Here is a 21,344-nt window from a genome sequence, read left to right on the forward strand (position 1 = left end):
CTGTACTGTTTTCTGTTAAATGGAATTGCTGCTTTTATACAAAACAAGCTCATAGGGAATCATTAATCAAAGACTTTGAACTGAAAAACTAGCATAAAATAGCAGCAACAGATGTATTGCTTTTTTGTGATCTTTGTTTTTTTTTGTGTGCTGGGAAATTAGTTCTGGTGCCAGAAATGACACACTACTCCCTGACTCTCTGATTCAGCATTTTTATGCCGCACTTTGAAAGATGGTGGATTAACAGCCTGATTAGGGTTTGCTGTGGTTGCTAGAAATTAGACTGAGGGAGTAAATGACATAAAAATACACTGGTACATTACCTAAGAAATTCCCTACTGCTCTGGTGCTACCATTCTGTCGCTCAATGCTATACTTTTTTTTAACCTGCTCTGCAGTGGCCTCAAGTCATCTATTCATGTGACCACTGCAGCCAATCACTGGCCTTAGTAGTGGACAGCATAATAATGGTGAGGCATGTGATTGGCTGCAGCAATAACATACAGTAGGTAAACTGTTTGGAATGTTGCCAGGAGGACAACTGCAGCCAATTGCTAGCCTTAGTGCTGGACAGCACAATAGTGGTGACACATGTGATTGGCTGCAGCAATAACATGAGTAGAGTGTTTGAAATTAGGCCGGTAGGACAACTGTAGCCAATCACTGGATTTAGTGGTGGGCAGCACAATAGTGCTGAGGCCAGTGATTGGCTGCAGCAATAACATACAGTAGGTAGACTGGAATGTTACCGGGAGGACAACTGCAGCCAGGTATGGACTGGGGCTGAAATTCAGTCCTGGCATTTGAAATCACACAGGCCCATGCTGTCCCCATCACCAAGCACCAGATGGGATATATTACTAATATTTCCCTGGATGGTGAAAAGTAAGATTTACTACAAGACCAATATACTAATGATACCCTTGACCTGCTGGGGTAAGTGATGGAGTCAGCGACTTTGTGCTCCTTCACAATTCTTAGCAGTATGGGTGTCTTGAGAGCACTGATTCTGTTAACACCGTAGCAGACAAGGCAGCCCACAACCAGACAGGCCCTTCTGGCATTTGCCAGAATTGCCAAATGGCCAGTCCGGCCCTGCAGCCAATCGCTGGCCTTAGTGGTGGACAGCACAATAGTGCTGAGGCCAGTGATTGGCTGCAGCAATAACATGAGTAGAGTATTTGGAATGTGATCGGTAATATGCATATCTCATACTTGCAGTTATATGTGCGCCGCTCTCGGTGCCAGCACCGTAGAATTCTCACAGCGCGCACTGCGCACGATATGAGGATTCACAGGTCTGTAGTCACATAGAGGGATTGCAGACTTGTAGTTTAAGACTGGACAATGACTTTAAAGTTATGTGCACATAATCTTTTTGCTATGTTTTCAGAGCACGAAAAAGTTTTGGAGGAGAATTTGGAGAGTTTCTGCTCAGTTTCTGTTCCAAAACTCCTTTTGAAGTTCTGTGTACACTCAGTCAAATCATGTAATAATACACCCCTGGCCTGGTTTGTATTGACCCGGTGGCAGACACATCATTGGTGCAACGTGTGCAGCTGCACAGAGGCCAAAGAGGTAAGGGGGCCCACCTCCACCTCTAAAGCAGGTGGAATTTTGCATTTGCATTATGATGAGCTATTAGACTACAAGGGGGTCATATACTGTTCTTGCACAGGAGTCCGCATCTGTTTATGTCCATCAGTACATTGAGCATGGACGAATCTGCTAAATGTAAACAAGAGGCTCTTACGTTATCAAAGCATTCATTTTTGTCACAAACTGATAACACTAAGAAACATCTAAGTAGAAGTTTTGGAAAGAGCACCACAACCTATAGAGTGGCATGTAAAAGTTTGGGCACCCCTGGTCAAACTTTCTGCTAATGTGAACAATTAATGAAGTTGAAGATGGAATGATCTCTTAAAAGGCCTAAAGTTAAAGATGACACCTCTCCTTTGTATTTTATGCAAAGCAATGTATATATACTTAGGGACTATGCAAAGGTTTGGACACTATGCATTGGTAGTACATAGTAGCACCCCATTTTCAAAAGTATGACAGCTTGTAAACACTTTTTTGTATTCAGCCAGGAGTCTTTCAATTTTTGTTTGAGGGATTTTCATCCATTCTTCCTTGGAAAATTCTTCCTGTTCTGGGTTGTATTGCACACACTGCTATTTTGAGGTCTAGCCACATAGTTTCAATGATGTTCAGATCAGGGGACTGTGAGGGCCATTGTAAAACCTTCTGCTTGTGCCTTTTCAGGTAGTCTATTGTAAATTTTGATGTGGGTTTAGGATCATTATCCCTTTGTAGAAGCCATCCTCTTTTCAACTTCAGCTATTTTGCATATAGTGTTATGTTTGTATCAATAATTTTTTGAAACTTTATTGAACTTATTCTTCCCTATACCGGTGAACTTCTGACGCTAAATCTTAAGGTGAGGACACAGGAGAGGTTCCCTTCTAATGACTCTTCCATGAAGGCCTTATTTTTGCAGGAGTCTCTGAACAGTAGATCAATGTACCACAACTCCAAAATCTGTCGTGTGCAATCATGCTTGGGTTCTTTTTTTCCTCTCTAGCAATTCTACAAGCTCTCACTGAAATTTTTATCTTGACCTTCACTGTTCCTGTCAACTGCCATTTCTTAATTATATTTTGAACTGAGGAAAGTGAAACTAGAAAACTCTTTGCTACCTTCTTGTAGCCTTTTCCTGCTCTGTGTTCCTCCACCATTTATTTTCAGCGTGCTAGGCAGCTGCTTAGAAGAACCCATGGCTGCTGTTTTTTGGCACAAGGTTAGAGGTGGTTGGGTTTTTATAAAGCTGGGAAATTTGCATCACCTGGCCTTTCCTAATGATGATAATGAACAAGCCATAACCCTAATAGGCTAATTAAGGTCTGAAACCTTGGTCAAAGTTATCTGAGCACAGATCTCCAAGATTGCCAAAAGTTTTCCATCGGCCCATTTTCCTTTTTGCAATATTAAAAATGACAACATACTGTATATACAGCTCTGGCAAAAATTAAGAGACCACCACATCAAAAACCCTGTCATGGGCAGCCCAATCTCCAGACCTGAACCCCACTGAAAACCTCTGGAATGTAATCAAGAGGAAGATGGATAGTCACAAGCCATCAAACAAAGAAGAACTGCTTACATTTTTCCACCAGAAGCAGTGTGAAAGACAGGTGGAAAGAATGCCAAGACGCATGAAAGCTGTGATTAAAAATCATGGTTATTCCACAAAATATTGATTTCTGAACTCTTCCTGAGTTAAAACATTAGTATTGTTGTTTCCAAATTATTATGAACTTGTTTTCTTTGCATTATTTGAGGTCTGCAAGCACTGTTTTTTTTATTTTGACCATTTTTCTTTGTCAGGAAAAAATACTAAATTTATTGCTTGGAAATTGGGAGACATGTTGTCAGAAGTTTATAGACTAAAAGAACAATGTACATTTTACTCAAAAATATACCTATAAAGAGAAAAATCTGACAAACTGAACATTTTGCAGTGGTCTCTTAATTTTTTCCAGAGCTGTATATTTTTTTGCCCAAAATACCGTATTTTTTGCTCTATAAGACGCACCCCCAAATTTGGTGAAGAAAAAGAGAAAAAAATATTTTTTTTATGTTAAATGGGGGTGTGTCTTATAATGCCAGTGTCCGTCTTATAAATCATATATATGTCCCTCATCCTGGTATCTATATAACCCCCATCCTGGCATATTTCCCCCTTGTGCTGGCACATTGCCCCCTCGTGCTGGCACATTGCCCCCTGTGCTGCTGGCACACTGCCCCCCTGTGCTACTGGCACACTTCACGCCATCCCATCCTGGATATAGCCCCCCGGTCACTATATGCCCCACTGCTGGCACGCACATGATAAAATAACAAACACTTAACTCACCTTCTGATGATGGCTCTGTGCTCCCAGCTCCTCGGTTGCACTTCCTATTTCCCGGGCATCGGATCATGTGACTTGGGCACACAGTGATGTCATCACTGTGCTGTGCCATTCACATGATCAGATGTCGGCACAGACACAGGAAGAGCCACGGGGGAACTGGGAGCACTGAGCCATCATCGGAAGGTGAGTTAAGTGTTTGTTATTTTATCATGTGCGTGCCAGCAGGTGCATATAGAGTGACCGGGGGGCATATCCATGATGGGATGGGGGAAGAGTGCCGGCACATGCAGTATGCACCACTCCCCTTTTAACCGACTCGACGCGGCTTCAGCACCGAGGTGATGGACAGCGGGTGCAGTGAATATTACATAAGGCTAATGAATGGAAGCACCTGACCTCCCGCTGTCTCTGCAGCCTGCAGCCTGCCCACTCCAGCCCCCTGACACCACTCCAGAGCCGCCCCCCTCCTCTACAGCACAGCACATAGAATCGGATTATAAGACGCACCCCTCACTCCCTCAAAATTTGGGGGAACAAAAGTGCGTCTTATAATCCGAAAAATACAGTACAAAAGAAATGTGTCTTCTTTAACTTTAGGCCTTTTAGAGATCATTTCATCTTCAACTTGCTTAACTGTTCACAATAACAGTAATTTTGACCAGGGATGTCCAAACTTTTACGTGTCACTGTATTTACTATATGTATATATACTAGACTAGATTGTGGCCCGATTCTAACGCATCGGGTATTCTAGAATATGCATGTCCCCGTAGTATATGGACAATGATGATTCCAGAATTCACGGCAGACTGTGCCCGTCGCTGATTGGTCAAGGCAACCTTTATGACATCATTGTCGTCATGGCAACCATTATGACATCTACGTCGATACTGTGCCCGTCGCTGAATCAGAAACGTGGGATTTCTACGTCCTTTATGACATCATCGTCGCTGTGCCCGTCGCTGATTGGTCGAGGCTGCCAGGCCTCGACCAATCAGAGACGCGGGATGTCTACGTCCTTTATGACATCATCGTTGCTGTGCCCGTCGCTGATTGGTCGAGGCCTGGCAGCCTCGACCAATCAGCGACGGGCACAGCGACGATGATATCATAAAGGACGTAGAAATCCCACGTTTCTGATTCAGCGACGGGCACAGTATCGACGTAGATGTCATAATGGTTGCCATTAACGCATTGGGTATTCTAGAATATGCATGTCCCCGTAGTATATGGACAATGATGATTCCAGAATTCGCGGCAGACTGTGTCCGTCGCTGATTGATCGAGGCAACCTTTATGACATCATCGTCGCCATGGCAACCATTATGACATCATCGTCGCTGTGCCCGTTTCTGATTGGTCGAGGCCTGGCAGCCTCGACCAATCAGAGACGCGGGATGTCTACGTCCTTTATGACATCATCATCGCTGTGCCCGTCGCTGATTGGTCGAGGCTTGGCGGCCTCGACCAATCAGAGACGCGGGATTTCTACGTCGATACTGTGCCCGTCGCTGATTGGTCGAGGCCTGGCGGCATCGACCAATCAGGGACGCGGGATTTCCAGGACAGACAGACAGACAGACAGACAGACAGACAGACGGAAAAACCCTTAGACAATTATATATATAGATGATATATCATTTTTGAGGGGAAGTCAGAATAATTTCAAGGTGCAATATCTTTAGGAGACCATGCTTGAAACTCTACATTCATCTTTGTTGTGTATAGCCTATCACAACATTAGATAAAGGTGACCCAAAATGTAGAAGACTTTTTTTAACAATAATTTTCAATGATAGAACAGAGACCTAGAGAAAGCAAAAGATGGCATTATCAACAGTATGAGACATCAACAATTAGAGATCTTAAAGGGAACCTGTCACCAGTTTTTGAGTCTCTGAACAAATGCCACCACCTTTATCTGCTCTTGTGCTGCATTCCACAAATGTGTCTGTCATTTCCTAGCTATCTATGTATACCCTAAAAATACCATTTTAATCGTGCTGCATTTATATGAGGATTGTCCGATTCGATGTGCATCCTCCCTGAAGTGTCTGTGCTTCCTTTCTGCTCCTAATCACCATCATCCAGCTTTGATTGACATGGATGATGTGTCGTGCATCATACACACATGGAAGTGTCATTTCGCGCCTGCGCAGTAGGCTTCCAGGCTTGTCCAGGTGCACTTTGGCGGACAGAGCATAAAACATCACAGCGCAAGAGCCTAGCATGTTATTCTGGTTATTTTCGGTGGCACGGCATGTTGGAGCCAGAATCACATCGCTCGGTGCTTTCGCAGAGATGTTTTATGCTTTGCCCACAGTAGGGAAAAGCAAGGTGCGCCTGCTCGGGCCTGTGTTTCGTCATGTGGATGAAGCAGGGTGCATCATCCACGTTAATAAAATCAGAAGATGGTGATAACGAGCAGAGAGGAGGTGCAGACACCACAGGATGGACCCTATTGGACCATCCTCATTTACATACTGTGTGGGACCAATTTAAATGGTATGTTTGGTGGTATACAGGGGGAGTCAGGAGATAATGGACACGTTTGTGGAATACAAAACAGGACCAGATAAAGGTGGTGGCATTTGTTCAGAGACTCAAAAACTGGTGACAGGTTCCCTTTAATAGGGTAGCGTGTGTAGAAGTGATGGGCACACTGTGTGTGAGAATCATGCATTGATGTTCTCAGCTTGTTTCTAAATGTTACTTTGCATCTGTACTTTTTTATTATCATAATTGCGAGTTACTCATTAAATATTGATTGCAAAAGAATGCGCAGTCATACCTATCATCATGTATAACATTTGTCGTGCAATTAAATGACCACCTGTCACCCAAGTTTGTGTTATAATAACTGATAGCTTGTAAAATAAGCTATTCATTTAAATAATGTACTGTATCTTAAAGGGATCTTGTCAGCAGATTTTGCTGCTATAAGATGCGGCCACTGCCTTTCAGGGCTTATCTACAGCATTTTACAATGCTGTAGATAAGCCCCCGATCCAACCTGCAAGTGAAGAAAAATAAATTATATTATACTCACCCGGGGTGGGCGGTCTGATGGGTGTCGCAGGTCCGGGTCTGGCACCTCCCATCTTCTTGCAACACCGCCCTCCTGCCTCTTCATCGCTCCCCAGAATTGGCGCTCCTGCGCAGGAGTACTTTGTCTGCCCTGTTGAAGGCAGAGTAAAGTACTGCAGTGCGCAGGCGCTGGGACAGGTCAGAGAGGCCCAGCACACTGCAGTACTTTACTCTGTCTTCAACAGTGCAGAGACGTACACCTGCGCAGGAGCACCGATGCTGGAGAGGGATGAAGAAGCAGGAAGGCGGCGTCACAAGAAGATGGGAGGCGCCGGACCCGGACCTGCGACACCCATCAGACCGGACCACACAAGACCGACCCCCCGGGTGAGTATAATATAACTTATTTTTCTTCACTTGCAGGTCAGACCGGGGCTTATACACAGCTTTATAGAATGCCGTGGATAAGCTCTGAAAGGCAGTGGCCTCATATTATAGCGGCAAAATCTGCTGACAGGTTCCCTTTAATTTTTTTTAGCATCTCATTGTGCAGTATGTCAGAAAACTGAATATGTAAAATTATCCAGGAGTTGCCTATCACTCAGTGAGACGATGGCAGGGAGCTTCTAGCGCTGTTCAGACTGTTGCTCAGTAATAAATGACAGGACGCATAAGAAGGCAGTCAGGATCTAAGATTTTAAGGGCCTCATTTGTTAAAACTATTTAAACACAAAAACTGTCTTTGTTATGTAAGGTGCACAGGTCTTTAGTCATGTGTAAGGGGCTGCTGTGTTCTCACACCCTGGCATCCTACAAATAAATGGTGTCCCAATGCTCCTGTGCTATGTGTGTGGTGCATAACACTCATGTTTTGGTCACAGGTCTCTTCTGTCTCCGGATTTTCAATTTCAGGAACTGCCGCACACATGAGGGGACATCAAGTTTATAATAAATACGTTTACTTTACTGTCCATGTTCAACATATTGAAGCACACAGTATTGGGCAAAAGCTTTTCTGTTTTCAAAGTCCATAGCACAGCACATTCTGAAGTCCTCTGTTCACTCGCCTTGAGCTATCCCTTTCCTGTTTGGCATCTCTGACCTCTGGGATACTCTGTCCGGCTCTTCAGCTCCTATGAGTCCCATCCCAACTTCCTTATGCGATTCCCTGTCCTACTTCCTTTCCTAGGAAGATAGTGAGGCACGCTTCTCGGTGCCTCAGTTGGACCGTAGACCCCAAATGTCCGCTCCGAGTTTATGGCTGATGTTGTCTTGCTGCTAAACAGTCCGTGCTCCTCGTGACCTCAGACCTCCAACTACTGCTCTCTCCATCTAATCTCTTACTCTCAAAGAATGATCCTGGAAGTGTTCCTCTTGTTAAATGGCCCTAACCCTCCCACACTGGGGCTGTTCCTGAACACATTAACTGTTTGTATCCTAAACCTGTCTATTTCCTGAACTTATTGTTCCCACCAATGCACTGTTCACAATCCTATCATATGGATAAATCTTAGCCTATGTCCTATGCACTAATCTCATCTGTCCCCTATATCTAATACATTTATCAGAACACATTGAGTCATCCGTAGACAAATATTCTCATCACAGCCATGAATATTTGACGTGAGAATATCCCTTTAAACAGTGGTGTTGGTCGGTGTAAGAGTGTATTAAAACCTGTCTTTTACAAGTGATACTGTGTGCCCGGACCAGCATTTAGACTGGGGCCAGTTGGACAATATTCAACAATGTCATTAAATCTCACTTGATTAATAGCTGAGAAAACATGGTGTGATTCAATCAGACTTTTATACATCTAATACCATGTTCTTAACATAATAGTTAGAAAATGAGCGATTACTGTTACAGGATTAATCACACTGAGCCGTTAGAAATTGCCCAAGTAGCCGGGCCTTTAAATACAGCTTAGCAGGAAAGCAGTCCATTGGAGTGGAGACAGGACTATAATGAGCTAACAAGCTTTTAATATCATATTCTGCTGGAAAATGCTTATTAAAGAATTCAGGCGATGGCGGATGCTAGGAGGCATAATGTAGTCAGCTCGGTATGGCCTATTATTTACAGCTAAAAAATATATTAGTACAAGTTACAACACTGTGTGATGGAAGATATGTAGATTTTTTTCTTAAGTAAGGCAATGGTATTATATCTTAAAGAGCTTGTCTGGGCATAAGGATCTGATGACCTGTCTACAGGATAGGTCATGAATAGCAGGTCATTGGGTGTCCACCACGGGACGCCCCCACTGATCAGTTGTTTTTTTGGTCTAGCGGCAGCCAGATGTAAACACTTTGAATGGAGCTTCTTTCTTTCATTAGACTGCTGACCTACTCAAGTCTAAAGTGCATGCAGTAACATCAGACATATGAACAATCTAATTGGTTACTCAAAGAAATTTAAAGGCAGCTTGTTGTTTTTTTTCATTTCCTTTGTCCGAAACCCAAAAGGTCATACGTGGCCAACTACTTCTCATGCCAGCCCTGACTCCTGCTCTTGCCGCTGAAAGTTGGCTGGTTAGTCTTAGTTGCACTCTGCCTAGGTACCCACCTTCATAAGAAAATAGGTTCCAACAAAGAGAGACAAGTTGTTTGCTTTGGCCATGAGGGTTGTTAGCCATCTTGTGCTTTCATTTATTTACGATTTACCTTGTTCTTTCATACAGGGATCTTCTTTTGGATGGTTTAATTGGTTTCGGTCCAAGCCAGCAAAAGATACCACAGTCCCACCAAGAGAGGCACAAGTTCCACCAAAATCTTCATATCTGGTAACAATATAATTACATATGGCTCCTTTTAAAAATCGGATTTTTGTGTTGTAGCTTCTGTATCAAGAACATGCACTTATGTTGAGAAAGGGGTTCTCTTGATTCCATTCCCACCCGATGGGGTGGACTCCGCCACCCATCCAACAAGAGAACGAATAAAGAGGTGGCGTCTTACTATTCACTTTCATGGGAGTCACAAAAACAGGGTGCATACAGTAGCACAGCAATCATACAGGTCCTTGAGGTAGAACTTTCACCTGTCAGATATACATGGCATATTCTATGAACATGCTAGGAATGTCAAGATGGGAATACCCTTTGATGTAAAGTAGCCATTGTTTCTCAGCAGTAAAAAGAAAAGTAAGCTAGACGAACATATCCCAAAGGGAAACTCTTCTGGCAAATGTATGGCTAATGAAGTCCATGAGCATTTTATTGGATATATATCAATGTATTCCCACGGTAAATAGCGAATGCATATCACAGAGTTGAATTTACGGTTGCTCAACTTGACCTTAAATTATATTCTTAGACTCAACCTCCAGTAGGACATAGCAAGTTCCAGCCACCACCTCCATTGACATCAACTTATCAATTGCCAAAAGCCACCAGTAGCTCACTTTATACAGGTACGGGTAATTTTTGTTATTAATGTCCTCAATAAATGCCAACATGAATAAAAAACAACAACATTTCAACTAGACATTTTATAACTTTTGACATATTAGTATCACAGAATGTACCAAGGAAATAGTGAATGATAAATCGCAGCTGTGCTGGTTCGCAATGACTTTCATATTCTATCCTATGGACAATAATATTATTGTTCACGAGAGCCGAATTAATGCATTCCATTAGTGGATAAGTAATAAATGCTTTTTTATATGTAGAAATATGTGGTAATGCCTGGCATAGGATGAATAAGAGATTTCGTAGAAATTATTTCTTGGAGTGGAAGAAAGTAAGAATAGGAATTGCTCTCTCAATGCGGTTTTGTTAACATTGGCTGAAGTTGTTTCAGGTCTTCTGTAAGAGGGGTTCTTTGCCTGTGTCCCTACGAATCCACTTTTTGCTTTTTGTGCATATATATGAAAATCACACAAGAAATCTATCTGATAATGCTGCTAGGCTTTTGTTCCCAAACCAACAGTAAATAACCAGAACCCAGGTGTAGTAGGTGTTTTGTTGGACAATGAAGCTTGCCTTTTGAAGACATTGCCTTTGCCTACTGAGAAACAAAATCATTTTTTTTGTTAATTTTTGCATATATTAGGTAAAGTATACAATGTGCTTATGTCTATAGTTCAGCATGTGCTTCACAAGGTATATGTTCCACATTGTCCACAGTCTTGATGGAAGCCATGACACCTGACCGCCATAGAGCTCCATTGTAGAAAAGCGTATATGATTGTTACTTATTGCACTCAATGTGATATTAATTTTAGTGACATACACTATGTGGACAAAAGTATTGAGACACCTCTTAATCATTGAATTTAGGTGAATTCCATACATAGTTTGGTCTTTTCAGTGGTAACATAAGAATGCGAAACCTGAACAATAAAGAAACAAGACAAAAGAAGAATTGATGCCTTCAAAATGTGGCACTGGAGAAGGATGTTATCAATACCATGGATGGCGAGAAGAACAAAAAAATCAATTTTGGAACAAATCAAGCCATTCATGTCACTTGAAGCAAGGATCACCAAACCACTACTTGCCTACTTTGGATACATCATACAAAGAGAGCAATCAATGGAGAAGAACTTCATGGTCGGAAGAATAGAAAGAACAAGACAAAGAGGAAGAGCAGCTACTCTATGGCTTGATACTAGCAAGATAATTGCAGAGAAGACCCTGGTGAACCTATCTCGGCTGTACAAGATCAATCTTCCTACGGATCATTCAACCATCAAGGTACTATGGCTTGTGATCGTGCCAAAGGCCATTAAATAATAATAAAAATTCCAATAGATGTATTCAGACGCCGATGGATAATACGGGTTGACACTGTTGTACCCTCGGACTGCAAGGCAGCTTGAACTTGTTTGGATGTTAATCGAGGTTCTTTATCCAACATCCGCACAATCTTGCATTGAAATCTCTTGTCAATTTTTCTTTTCCGCCCACATCTAGGTAGGTTAGCCACAGTGCCATGGGCTTTAAACCTCTTGATGACACTGCGCACGGTAGACACAGGAACATTCAGGTCTTTGGAGATGGACTTGTAGCCTTCAGATTGCTCATGCTTCCTCACAATTTGGTTTCTCAAGTCCTCAGACAGTTCTTTGGTCTTCTTTCTTTTCTCCATGCTCAATGTGGTACACACAAGGACACAGGACAGAGGTTGAGTCAACTTTAATCCATGTCAACTGGCTGCAAGTGTGATTTAGTTATTGCCAACACCTGTTTGGTGCCACAGGTAAGTTACAGCTGCTGATAATTACACAAATTAGAGAAGAATCACATGATTTTTCGAACAGTGCCAATACTTTTGTCCACCCCCTTTTTATGTTTGGTGTGGAATTATATCCAATTTGGCTTTAGGACAATTCTTTTTGTGTTTTTTCATTTAAGACAAATTAAATGAAGATAATAATACCAAAGAATTTGTGTTTGCAATCATTTTCAGGAAGAAACTGAGTAATATCTGACAGAATTGCAGGGGTGTCAATACTTTTGGCCACAACTGTATATAGTAACATAGTCCCTACGAATATAAAGGGACATTATAACTAACAGTTGCACCAATGTGTCTAGCTCTCCATAAGATATTCTCATTTTAATGCAGTCAGAAGAATATCTTAGATTATTTATAAGCAGTACACAGTACAAAGAGCTGTTTTTCTAAAAAAGATTAAAAAAAAAACTGCTTTGTGTCAGCGGGCATAAATGTTGGCTAGCAATTTATGTTCATCACGGTGAAGAGGACAGAAAATGGATCAACACCGTAAAATAAACGCCCGCGTGCCCTTTTCTGTACATTGATCCTCCTGCCCCAGTGTATTGCTCGAGCAATCTATCAATGGATATACACATAAAAACAGACTACAGGCTTCTTAATTATTGATTGACCACAAACCAAAGTCTACACTTAGCAAAATGCAGAAGCGAAGTAAGAAATGATATTTATCAACCTGTAAAGTGAGAATTAGAATGTGGACCGCAGAGGCATGAAGCTGAGAGCAGCACCACTTGTATAACAGTATCCGTCATTAGCTCCTATAATGAATCACTTGTGGATTACTGCATGGATCCTGGGCGCATAGATTAATAATTTGACATAGGTTGATTAAAGAAGGATTCTGGCACATAGCTCCAGATTTGCAGGCTTGATGTCGACTTGTAAAGGGTTTGATTTGACTCCTTGAAACTCCTTAATCCCACCGGGAATGAAATAATGACACGGTGTTCACAAACTACCATCTCTTGAAAGCAGTGATGCCCTCAAATCAAAGCGAAGTCACCGATCCTTTATATAATGCATTCTACCGCAGGAATTAAAGAAACCGAAGATCTACAGAAGATGAGAAGGAGTTCAGTGTCATCAGAGAACCAGGGTCAGCAAGAGAGTATGGTAAGGTACCAGTCTGGGGACTGTATGGTTAAGTCGTGAAAGTTCTTTTATGGTACATCTAATTCTTTTCCATTTTTTAAGGTCACTTATCCAAATGTCCCCGGAAATCAGATGAACCAGCCTACTGGAGCAATTCCTCTTTACAACCCCTTAAAGGTGATTTTTTCACACATTGACCATAAAACATTGCTTAGATATCAAAGGCAATCTGTCAGAACTAGTGAAGAGCGAGTGTGCTCATTACTAGAGTTTTCCGAGCATGCTCGGGTGTTCTCCGAGTATCTTGGGCATACTCATAGATTATGTTTTTGTCTCCGCAGCTGTATGATTTGCGGCTGCTAGACAGCCTGAATACGTGTGGGGATTCCCTAACAAACAGGCAACCCCCACATATACTCAGGCTGGCTAGCAGCCGTAAATCATGCAGCTGCATCGACAAAAACTAAATCTCCGAGCACTATCAAATACTCGGAGACCACCCAAGCATGCCCGGGAAAACCCAAGCAATGAGTATACTCTCTCATCACTAGTCAGAACACAATGACTGCTCATTGTATAGGGTTGTGTTTCCAAACATAGCATTTTGTCTGTGTTGCACAAGGGCCATATTCATTCAAAACCCACATTGCAACCTATTCCATTTGCAATTTTTTTTTTTTGCATTTATGTAAAAATCAAGAATATTTAATGCCATAATGTCAGAGTTTAGGTAGTGATTTTTAATATTGTGCATTAGGAAACATTGGTTTGGATGAAACTAATCTGGTATAATAAAGTTTACCGTGTGAAGAACTTTTCTAATACACCGTACGTACTTCTGCGTTTAGAATCACTGCTTGCAGAAGTAGAGTAATGGAAAATCAAACTCATAGACTGTCACAGAATACAGCTGTAGTAAATGGTGATCTGTATTCCGCTGGTGAACATGTTTGCGAATCTCCCAGGTTAAATCCTTGCTCTCAGAAATGATTACAGCAACATAAGCATTGTGGAAGATTAGCCGCATAGTGGTAGTCAAATTGGAACAAATGCAGTCAGAGCCACTGACACAGAAGTTCAATTAAAACAGAAGCGAAAGAGAAAATAAAGAGCAGAATGTCGGTTTCATTATGTTCTTTATGGTTGGTGTACAAAACAAATGCAAGGTCTTTACATCCTGGCACAAAACACAGAATAACCCCTGTCTGGCTGAACACTAACTACACATCAGATTCTCTGACTACACAGGCGGCATACTAGCAACCTTGCGAAAAAGAAACTATAAGTTGTGTGTTACCCATAACTCTCCCAACTTTATAGAACAGAAAGAGGGATAAACCATGCAGAATGCGTAGAAAATAGCATTTTTGCCATTGTTTATCTTTATTTTTTAGTAACCTTGTAGGAAAAAAAATATGATTTGTTTTCCCACTAGAATACAGGTACATAGAAATACAATGCTATGTACAGATGTATCTCTATATACCAATAAAATCTGCCTGTGGATTCAACATCTGCAGTGCAGCTTCAGGTATATTAAATTCTCCTGCTCTGATCAGTGCAGGCTGTGGCTCATAGCTCTAGCTGCTGCTTGCATTGATAGAGGTTGTGGGTTTGATTCCTGGGAGGACCAAATCACAAGAAAAGAAGAGAATTGTTTATTTAATTAATGTAAAGGTACCGTCACATTTAGCAACTTACCAACGAGAACGACAACGATCCGTGACGTTGCAGCGTCCTGGATAGCGATCTCGTTGTGTTTGACACGCAGCAGCGATCATGATCCTGCTGTGACATCGTTGGTCGTAGCTAGAAGTCCGGAACTTTATTTGGTCGTCAGGTCGACGTGATTTGTCATGTTTGACAGCAAAAGCAACGATGCCTGCAATGTTTCTTCATGGAGCGAACAACCAGCGAGAACGATAAGTACGTCACTGGATCGCTCTTGCATCGTTCTGCGTTGCCGGAGTTTAACGTCTCCTAGTGACCTAAACAGCGACGCTGCAGCGATCGGCATCGTCGTTAAATGTGACGGTACCTTAAGTGTGCACAGAGATGTCGGCCCATCTCCCTTCGAGGACGAGGTCCTATGGGGTCAATATTGACTTTTAGGATTGCTACATCCAGTAGGTGGTCCTAAAGTTGAAGTCCTCTTTGTCTTTGAAGAGCGAATTTGCATATTTAATTTCCTAGAGGGTCATTGCATCATCTATAAGTCTCCTTATGGTGGCATGACACTCTCAACAAGGAGAAACGTTCCCCAAAAGTCAATAGCAAGCTATACTTTTCTACATATATCCAGCTTTCCAGGATTTCTTATCTTTCACCCAGCTTTTGCTGAATGACATAGAGTACTAGTCAAAACTTTGCACTCACATATCATCAATCATTTTTCTTTTCTTTTTGAAATGCACATTCAGACTGAAAGCAGCAAAACCTCAAAGGAAACAAGGAGTGTAGTAACGTGTGAAATAAACCAAAATGTGTGTTAAACCATAGATTCCTCAAGGTACTCTCCTTTTTCTCTGATGACATCTTTATATCTCCATGGCATGTTTTGGAGGTAGAAATGGGCCCCTTTGCGGCCTCACAGGTTGCACCAATGATATGTTTGCCCCTATTTAAGACATGACAGTCAATAAATCCAGAAAAGTGCTTGAGACTGAATCTACAAGGTGCACATTCCACAAACAGGTGCATCCAAACTTTTTAGTGGTACATATGTCCTTGAACCTAGTATGGATATTAGGGGCATCTTAGGAAAATATAGCAATCCCCGGCCTCTTGTCATGTCACTATTTCACTGTTAGGAGTCGAGTTTCCTCTGCTGCACAGGGGGAATCTCGATCAGTGTCTGCTGTGGTCTCCCATTCGGTATCGGCCGCAGTGGGCTCTGCTCAGCGGAGACGTCGCTCCCAGCGTCTCGCTGGGGCTGATTCGGTGCATAGGGTCACTACTGCCTTTTCTGGCTTTCCTATGGTACCCTGCACTGATCTGCGGCGAGCGAGCCTCTCTGGGACTAAGTCCTTGTTTACTCACACTGAGCATGCCCAGGGCAGGGTCTCCCATTGGAGGTCGAGGGCCACATGTTCGGTCACATGCTCAGGTGCTGCAGTACATTCCATTGGTCCTTCTGGAAGGTCCTGAAAGGGCAAAACATGCTCAGGTACTGCAGCACTTTCCATTGGTCCTTCTGGAAGGTCCTGAAAGGGCAAAAACTTCAGTAGCAGCTTCCTGTGCTGCAACTATATAAACTGCGCATGACCGCACGGCCATGCGCTAGTATTGTCTTATGTTATGTGCTTTGCGCCTGTGTGGTCACATGTATGTGTGTTCAGGGACCCGGCTGAAATAAGCCCCTAGAACGCTGGCTCCTCCGGCGAGGAGATTGAGTCTGAGTGTATTCAGGGACCCGGCTGAAATAAGCCCCTAGAATGCTGGCTCCTCCGGCGAGGAGTTTTGTGTGTTTGTGTGACCACTGACTGCTCTCTGTTTGGAGACTGTGGAGTCTAACAGGGCACAGTGCTTTCCTTTCACGGCTACTCAGTGAATTAACTGAGTTAGTCTATACCGCCATATAGCTCCGCCGTTTGCTAGCAGCAGGTACTCCTGCACGGTGGACCCCGGGCTGCGAACGCACCAATATCAATAAACATCTCTATTTAGTCGGTGCGTTCCGCTAGCCCTAACATTCACATCATAAAAATATACGGTAGTCATTCTTTTTACCATCTTACTTTATTTTAGATGGTAACATTATCGTTTTGTTTTTATAGAAAAATACATCATTTTGTTTTTAACTTATAGTAATTTTTTTTAAAATGTTAATCATAAAAAAAAATCTTTTGGGAGTCCCATAGAAGGAATTGAGTATAACAGAAGCATTCATCTCCTGTTGCGTCTGTTGAGCTCTCGGACCACCTTCTCAACTACGGATTACCGCCAGCAGCAAGGAGAAAAGAATTTAAACTACTGCTTGACCCTCCATCCAGATGAACTGTATTCGAAGCTGTGTACACAGGGTTAGGATGTTAATCTCTATTTCTAGCTGCGGCTTACTGTGCTACCAGCTAGATGCACTGGGTAAATAGTCACCAGGGGTAGATATACAGTATATACTTACACTGCTGCTTCCACATTTACAAGTTTATTTTTCTTTAACGACGTAATGGCCGTAGCCATTTTCTGGCTCATCTCACACAACATAAAAGTGATTTCTTATCGTAGGTGTATTGTAGATATAGGTGCTATGAATGCATTACTTCCTTTAAGCAATAACAAAAAAAAGGTGATTAAGAAAGTGAATTGATCTATATGCAACAACTGTCCATTCTGTCAAGACTCAGAATCCCAGACAATATATAAACCACTCTTCGCAAATCTTTCTTTCTTTTTCACCCATTAAAGGATCTCTCCAAGTAAAACCCATACACTGTGTTATGCCTAGTATAGAGACCTAGGGTCTCTTCAAAAATCACCAAGGAATACCATCATGCATCACGCCCTTGACTAGGCGCTAGTCATAGCCTTAGTATAGTTCTGCCTAAATACAGATGATTTATTTTCTTGTTAAGGTCATTGGCTATACTTTATACTTCTTGTATCTGGTCTAAAATAATTTTCATGAAATTACATGTTCTCTAGATACCAATATAGCTCCTAATGAGACCAGATCCACTGGGATCTTCTCATATGCCCTTTCTTATGTAGAACAATAAAATATGGAATTACAAAAGAGATAGCTCTAGTTGTGAGGTATTAAGACCAGTGGTTAAGGAGTTTGACCCCTATCCATAGGCCCTGTTAAGGCAAATAGTCAAGGATCTCAATGGACGAAAGTTTCCTCAATCACAGCATAAAGTCTGTCAGTGATTATTAGCTCTAAAGGACTACCTCAGACAGACTTGGCGCCAGCCACTTCATCTGGCAGATCCTAGAGGAAATTCCAGTCTTCACCCTTTGAGCCCCTATACAAGGACCTGGACTTACATCACCGTTCCATGGGTTGCTTCCATACAGTGCTAGCTGGCCGGAGGAGCGAGCCTGAGGCAAGGATCATCAAACAAGCCCAGTCAGTATCAGAACTTCAGAAGGTATGGATAGGGACAAAATTATCAGGCAAAAAATGGTTAGTAAATGACTTAAGGACTGAAACAGAATATCACTAGAGTAACAAGAGCTGAGGACTGAAGTGAACCAGAGCAAGAAATGCAATATCTTACAACTCGCAGCAGTAAGCTTAGAGTTTAGTAGGGTGATTTAGTGATGTCCCATTGGTCAAAGCAGGGAGCTGATTACTCCAGATAGGCAGCAGACACACACCCATACTGCCAGTGGGTTGATGGCACTAGAGTTCCATGCCACACCAGTCTCTGGCTGGTCAAAGCCTTTACTGCCCATAGCTTCTGGTCCTGATGTCTTCTCCATCACCTGCAGAATCAATACGGCGGTGCCTGGTGACAAAAGATGATGTTGGAAGTGCGTGTACTGCAGGAGATGTCACACGCAACAGCTGGTGTTCCACCTCATGGGTCTTTTCAGTGCAGCCTTACAGTTTCTATGAGTCTTCCTGTAATTTATTTTCTATATCTGTGTTAATTTGTTTCTATAGATAAGTCAAATCCTCCCAGATCATGATTCCCAAACTGATCTCGTCCGGTAAACTATACTTGGAGCCGCATTTGCTTAGTGTATGCTAGTAGTTGTTGGATCCTACGTGGGTCCATTATGGGATGGGGTTCCTTGGATCTACCAGAGGTATTGAGACCTTTTTCACACGTCAGTATTATTGGGAGGTATTTCATCTGTATTTGTAAGCCAAAACCAGGGCTGGCTCCAGAACGCAGATAAGGAAGGAATCTTTCCGTTATTGTTTTTTTCTGTTTAGGTTCTCTTCTTAATTTTGGCTCACAAACGCTGGTGCGGAATACCGACCAAATACTGTCTTGTGAGTAAGAACTTACTCCGCATGCTCCTCTGAGCTCAGTGTTTGCGCCACCATATTCCAAGAGCCATAACCTCTGTAATATTCAATTTGTAGTGTTGTATAAAGTTTTTATTGGTGCAGGATGTGCTGTAGATTGTATTGTTATATTTTTAACACATTTTTTTAAATAATTCTAAATGTTTTTTTTTTTTTACTAGTCCCAATAGGGTTCATGAATCTGCTATTGCAGTAGTATTGCAGCCCATTGTATAAGTAATAAATTAAATCTTTATAGCTGGATTTCATTGAACTTGGCAAACTGGTTATCGCGATTGATGCAGAATCTAAGAAGTTAAAGGGGTTAATCTCATTGCAATCTTTGGTTCTAGCTTTGCATTTACAGGACAGATCATTATATAAGTCAAATAGGTGATTTTTTTAGTCAACCTTCCACATGTCCATCATTCACTGTCTGAGTAAGGACTACAATGTCTGGACAAGCCACAGATAATAATAATAATAATCTTTATTTATATAGCGCCAACATATTCCGCAGCGCTTTACAGTTTAACAGTTTCAAACACAAAAGTCATAAGTAGCAACGTTAACAATACAATAATTAAAGCAAAATAAGACGACCCTGCTCGTGAGAGCTTACAATCTACAATCTCATGACCTAAATCCAACAGGCTCTTGTTCCTACGAGCCTGGTCCTGACATCTTGGTTTGTACTCGACTTGTGAATATTGGACATTAAACCAGAATGAGTAAATATTTTTTGGCAATTGGTTGGCTCTGTAGATACAAATTGAGTTTTTTTTGTCATTATTGTATTTGTCATCTGGGCTTTTCAGATAATTTATTGGGACTAAGGTAGGCCAGCCTAAGGGCAGGTGCAGACGAACATAGAGTCTCTCATCCGATAGAATCGGGCAAATGCAAATGACACTGCTCATCTGTACCCGCCCTTTCAGTCATGACTTTCTATCACTTTCAACAGTTCCCTCATATCAAGAATTCCCCATGTTTTATTTTTTGGAACAACAACGCTTTTACTGATGTTACTGTATCTGAAGATCTGTAAGAAACTCCATGTCTTAAACCCAAATCTACGCACATATACAACGCTCTCATAAGCAGACTCCATGCCCCTGCTACGAATGTTTTCTTATTCTGTTTACAGCCAAGTGATTTGATATTGTTTCTTTTCATATGTTGTACTTGCTTTATCGTGTCGGTATCATTTTTAAGAATCTTTACTTTATTCCAGCACTGAGAACCTTTTTTTATCTCCTCATCCTTGATCTTGCCAATACTTTGAAAAGTTTGGCTTTGAATGACACGCAACTTTGCTCGGCTTGGGTTCCTTATTAAGTTACAAATCATATTACCGCACCTTGTGCTGGGATTTCAAACTGCTGGAGGACAGAACAGTAAATTCTTTGAAGAATGGGAATTTTGCACTTCCCAATGAATTTTACATTATACAATAAATCACACAAGTCGGCATGGCAATATAAGCTGAAAAAAAACAATAACTTAGCATAAGTTATATAGGTAACATTCTCATTGCTTTTACTCATTTTAAATTCATCTTGTCATGTTCTTCCTTAATTAAATTGCATCCGGCTATAACTTATACGTATCACTGATCTATTAATTATCTTCTTATTTGCGCTTCCAAATTTCGCTTTGTCTGCTTCCACAGAAATGATGTGCAAAGTAAAGGAAAGAAAAACTGCCTTAAACAGAATATAGGAAATCATAATATATTTAAAAATATCCGGCCATGCATCACAAACATTTGCTTTCCTTGGTGTCTGCCCTACCAGGTGGATCAATTTTATTTTTGGACAATAATCTGCTTATGGACCAATGGCCTTAAATGCAGTATGTAATAATATACAAAGTTTTCTTTATTTTTTTCCTCTTTTATTGTTAATAGTAAAAGAAAACCTGAAATCTTGCAGTTTTCACTGAGCGCTGAGCCTCCTAATAGACTGATACTTTTTATTCTGTACAGATTTGAGATGAGCGGCTCAATTTGAATAAAAAACGAATTTGTTTCAGTTAAAAAATAATCACAAAAATTTCACAAAAAAAAATCAAATTTAACAATTGTGGCCAGTCA

At 41.6% G+C, this 21,344-nt stretch overlaps 1 protein-coding gene across 3 annotated transcripts in view; it reads left to right on the top strand.

Annotated features, from left to right (window-relative positions):
* Positions 1-21,344, top strand: part of SEC16B (SEC16 homolog B, endoplasmic reticulum export factor) — a 184,663-nt gene that overhangs the window by 129,522 nt on the left and 33,797 nt on the right. For all 3 annotated transcript variants that reach the window (XM_069737793.1, XM_069737792.1, XM_069737794.1), the window contains 4 exons: positions 9,630-9,731; positions 10,264-10,360; positions 13,229-13,308; positions 13,390-13,464. In XM_069737793.1, the coding sequence (XP_069593894.1) occupies positions 9,630-9,731; positions 10,264-10,360; positions 13,229-13,308; positions 13,390-13,464 (354 nt within the window). The remainder of the gene's footprint in view (positions 1-9,629; positions 9,732-10,263; positions 10,361-13,228; positions 13,309-13,389; positions 13,465-21,344) is intronic.

Source organism: Ranitomeya imitator, chromosome 8 (genome assembly GCF_032444005.1).
Source record: "Ranitomeya imitator isolate aRanImi1 chromosome 8, aRanImi1.pri, whole genome shotgun sequence".
NCBI classification, from domain to species: Eukaryota; Metazoa; Chordata; class Amphibia; order Anura; family Dendrobatidae; genus Ranitomeya; species Ranitomeya imitator.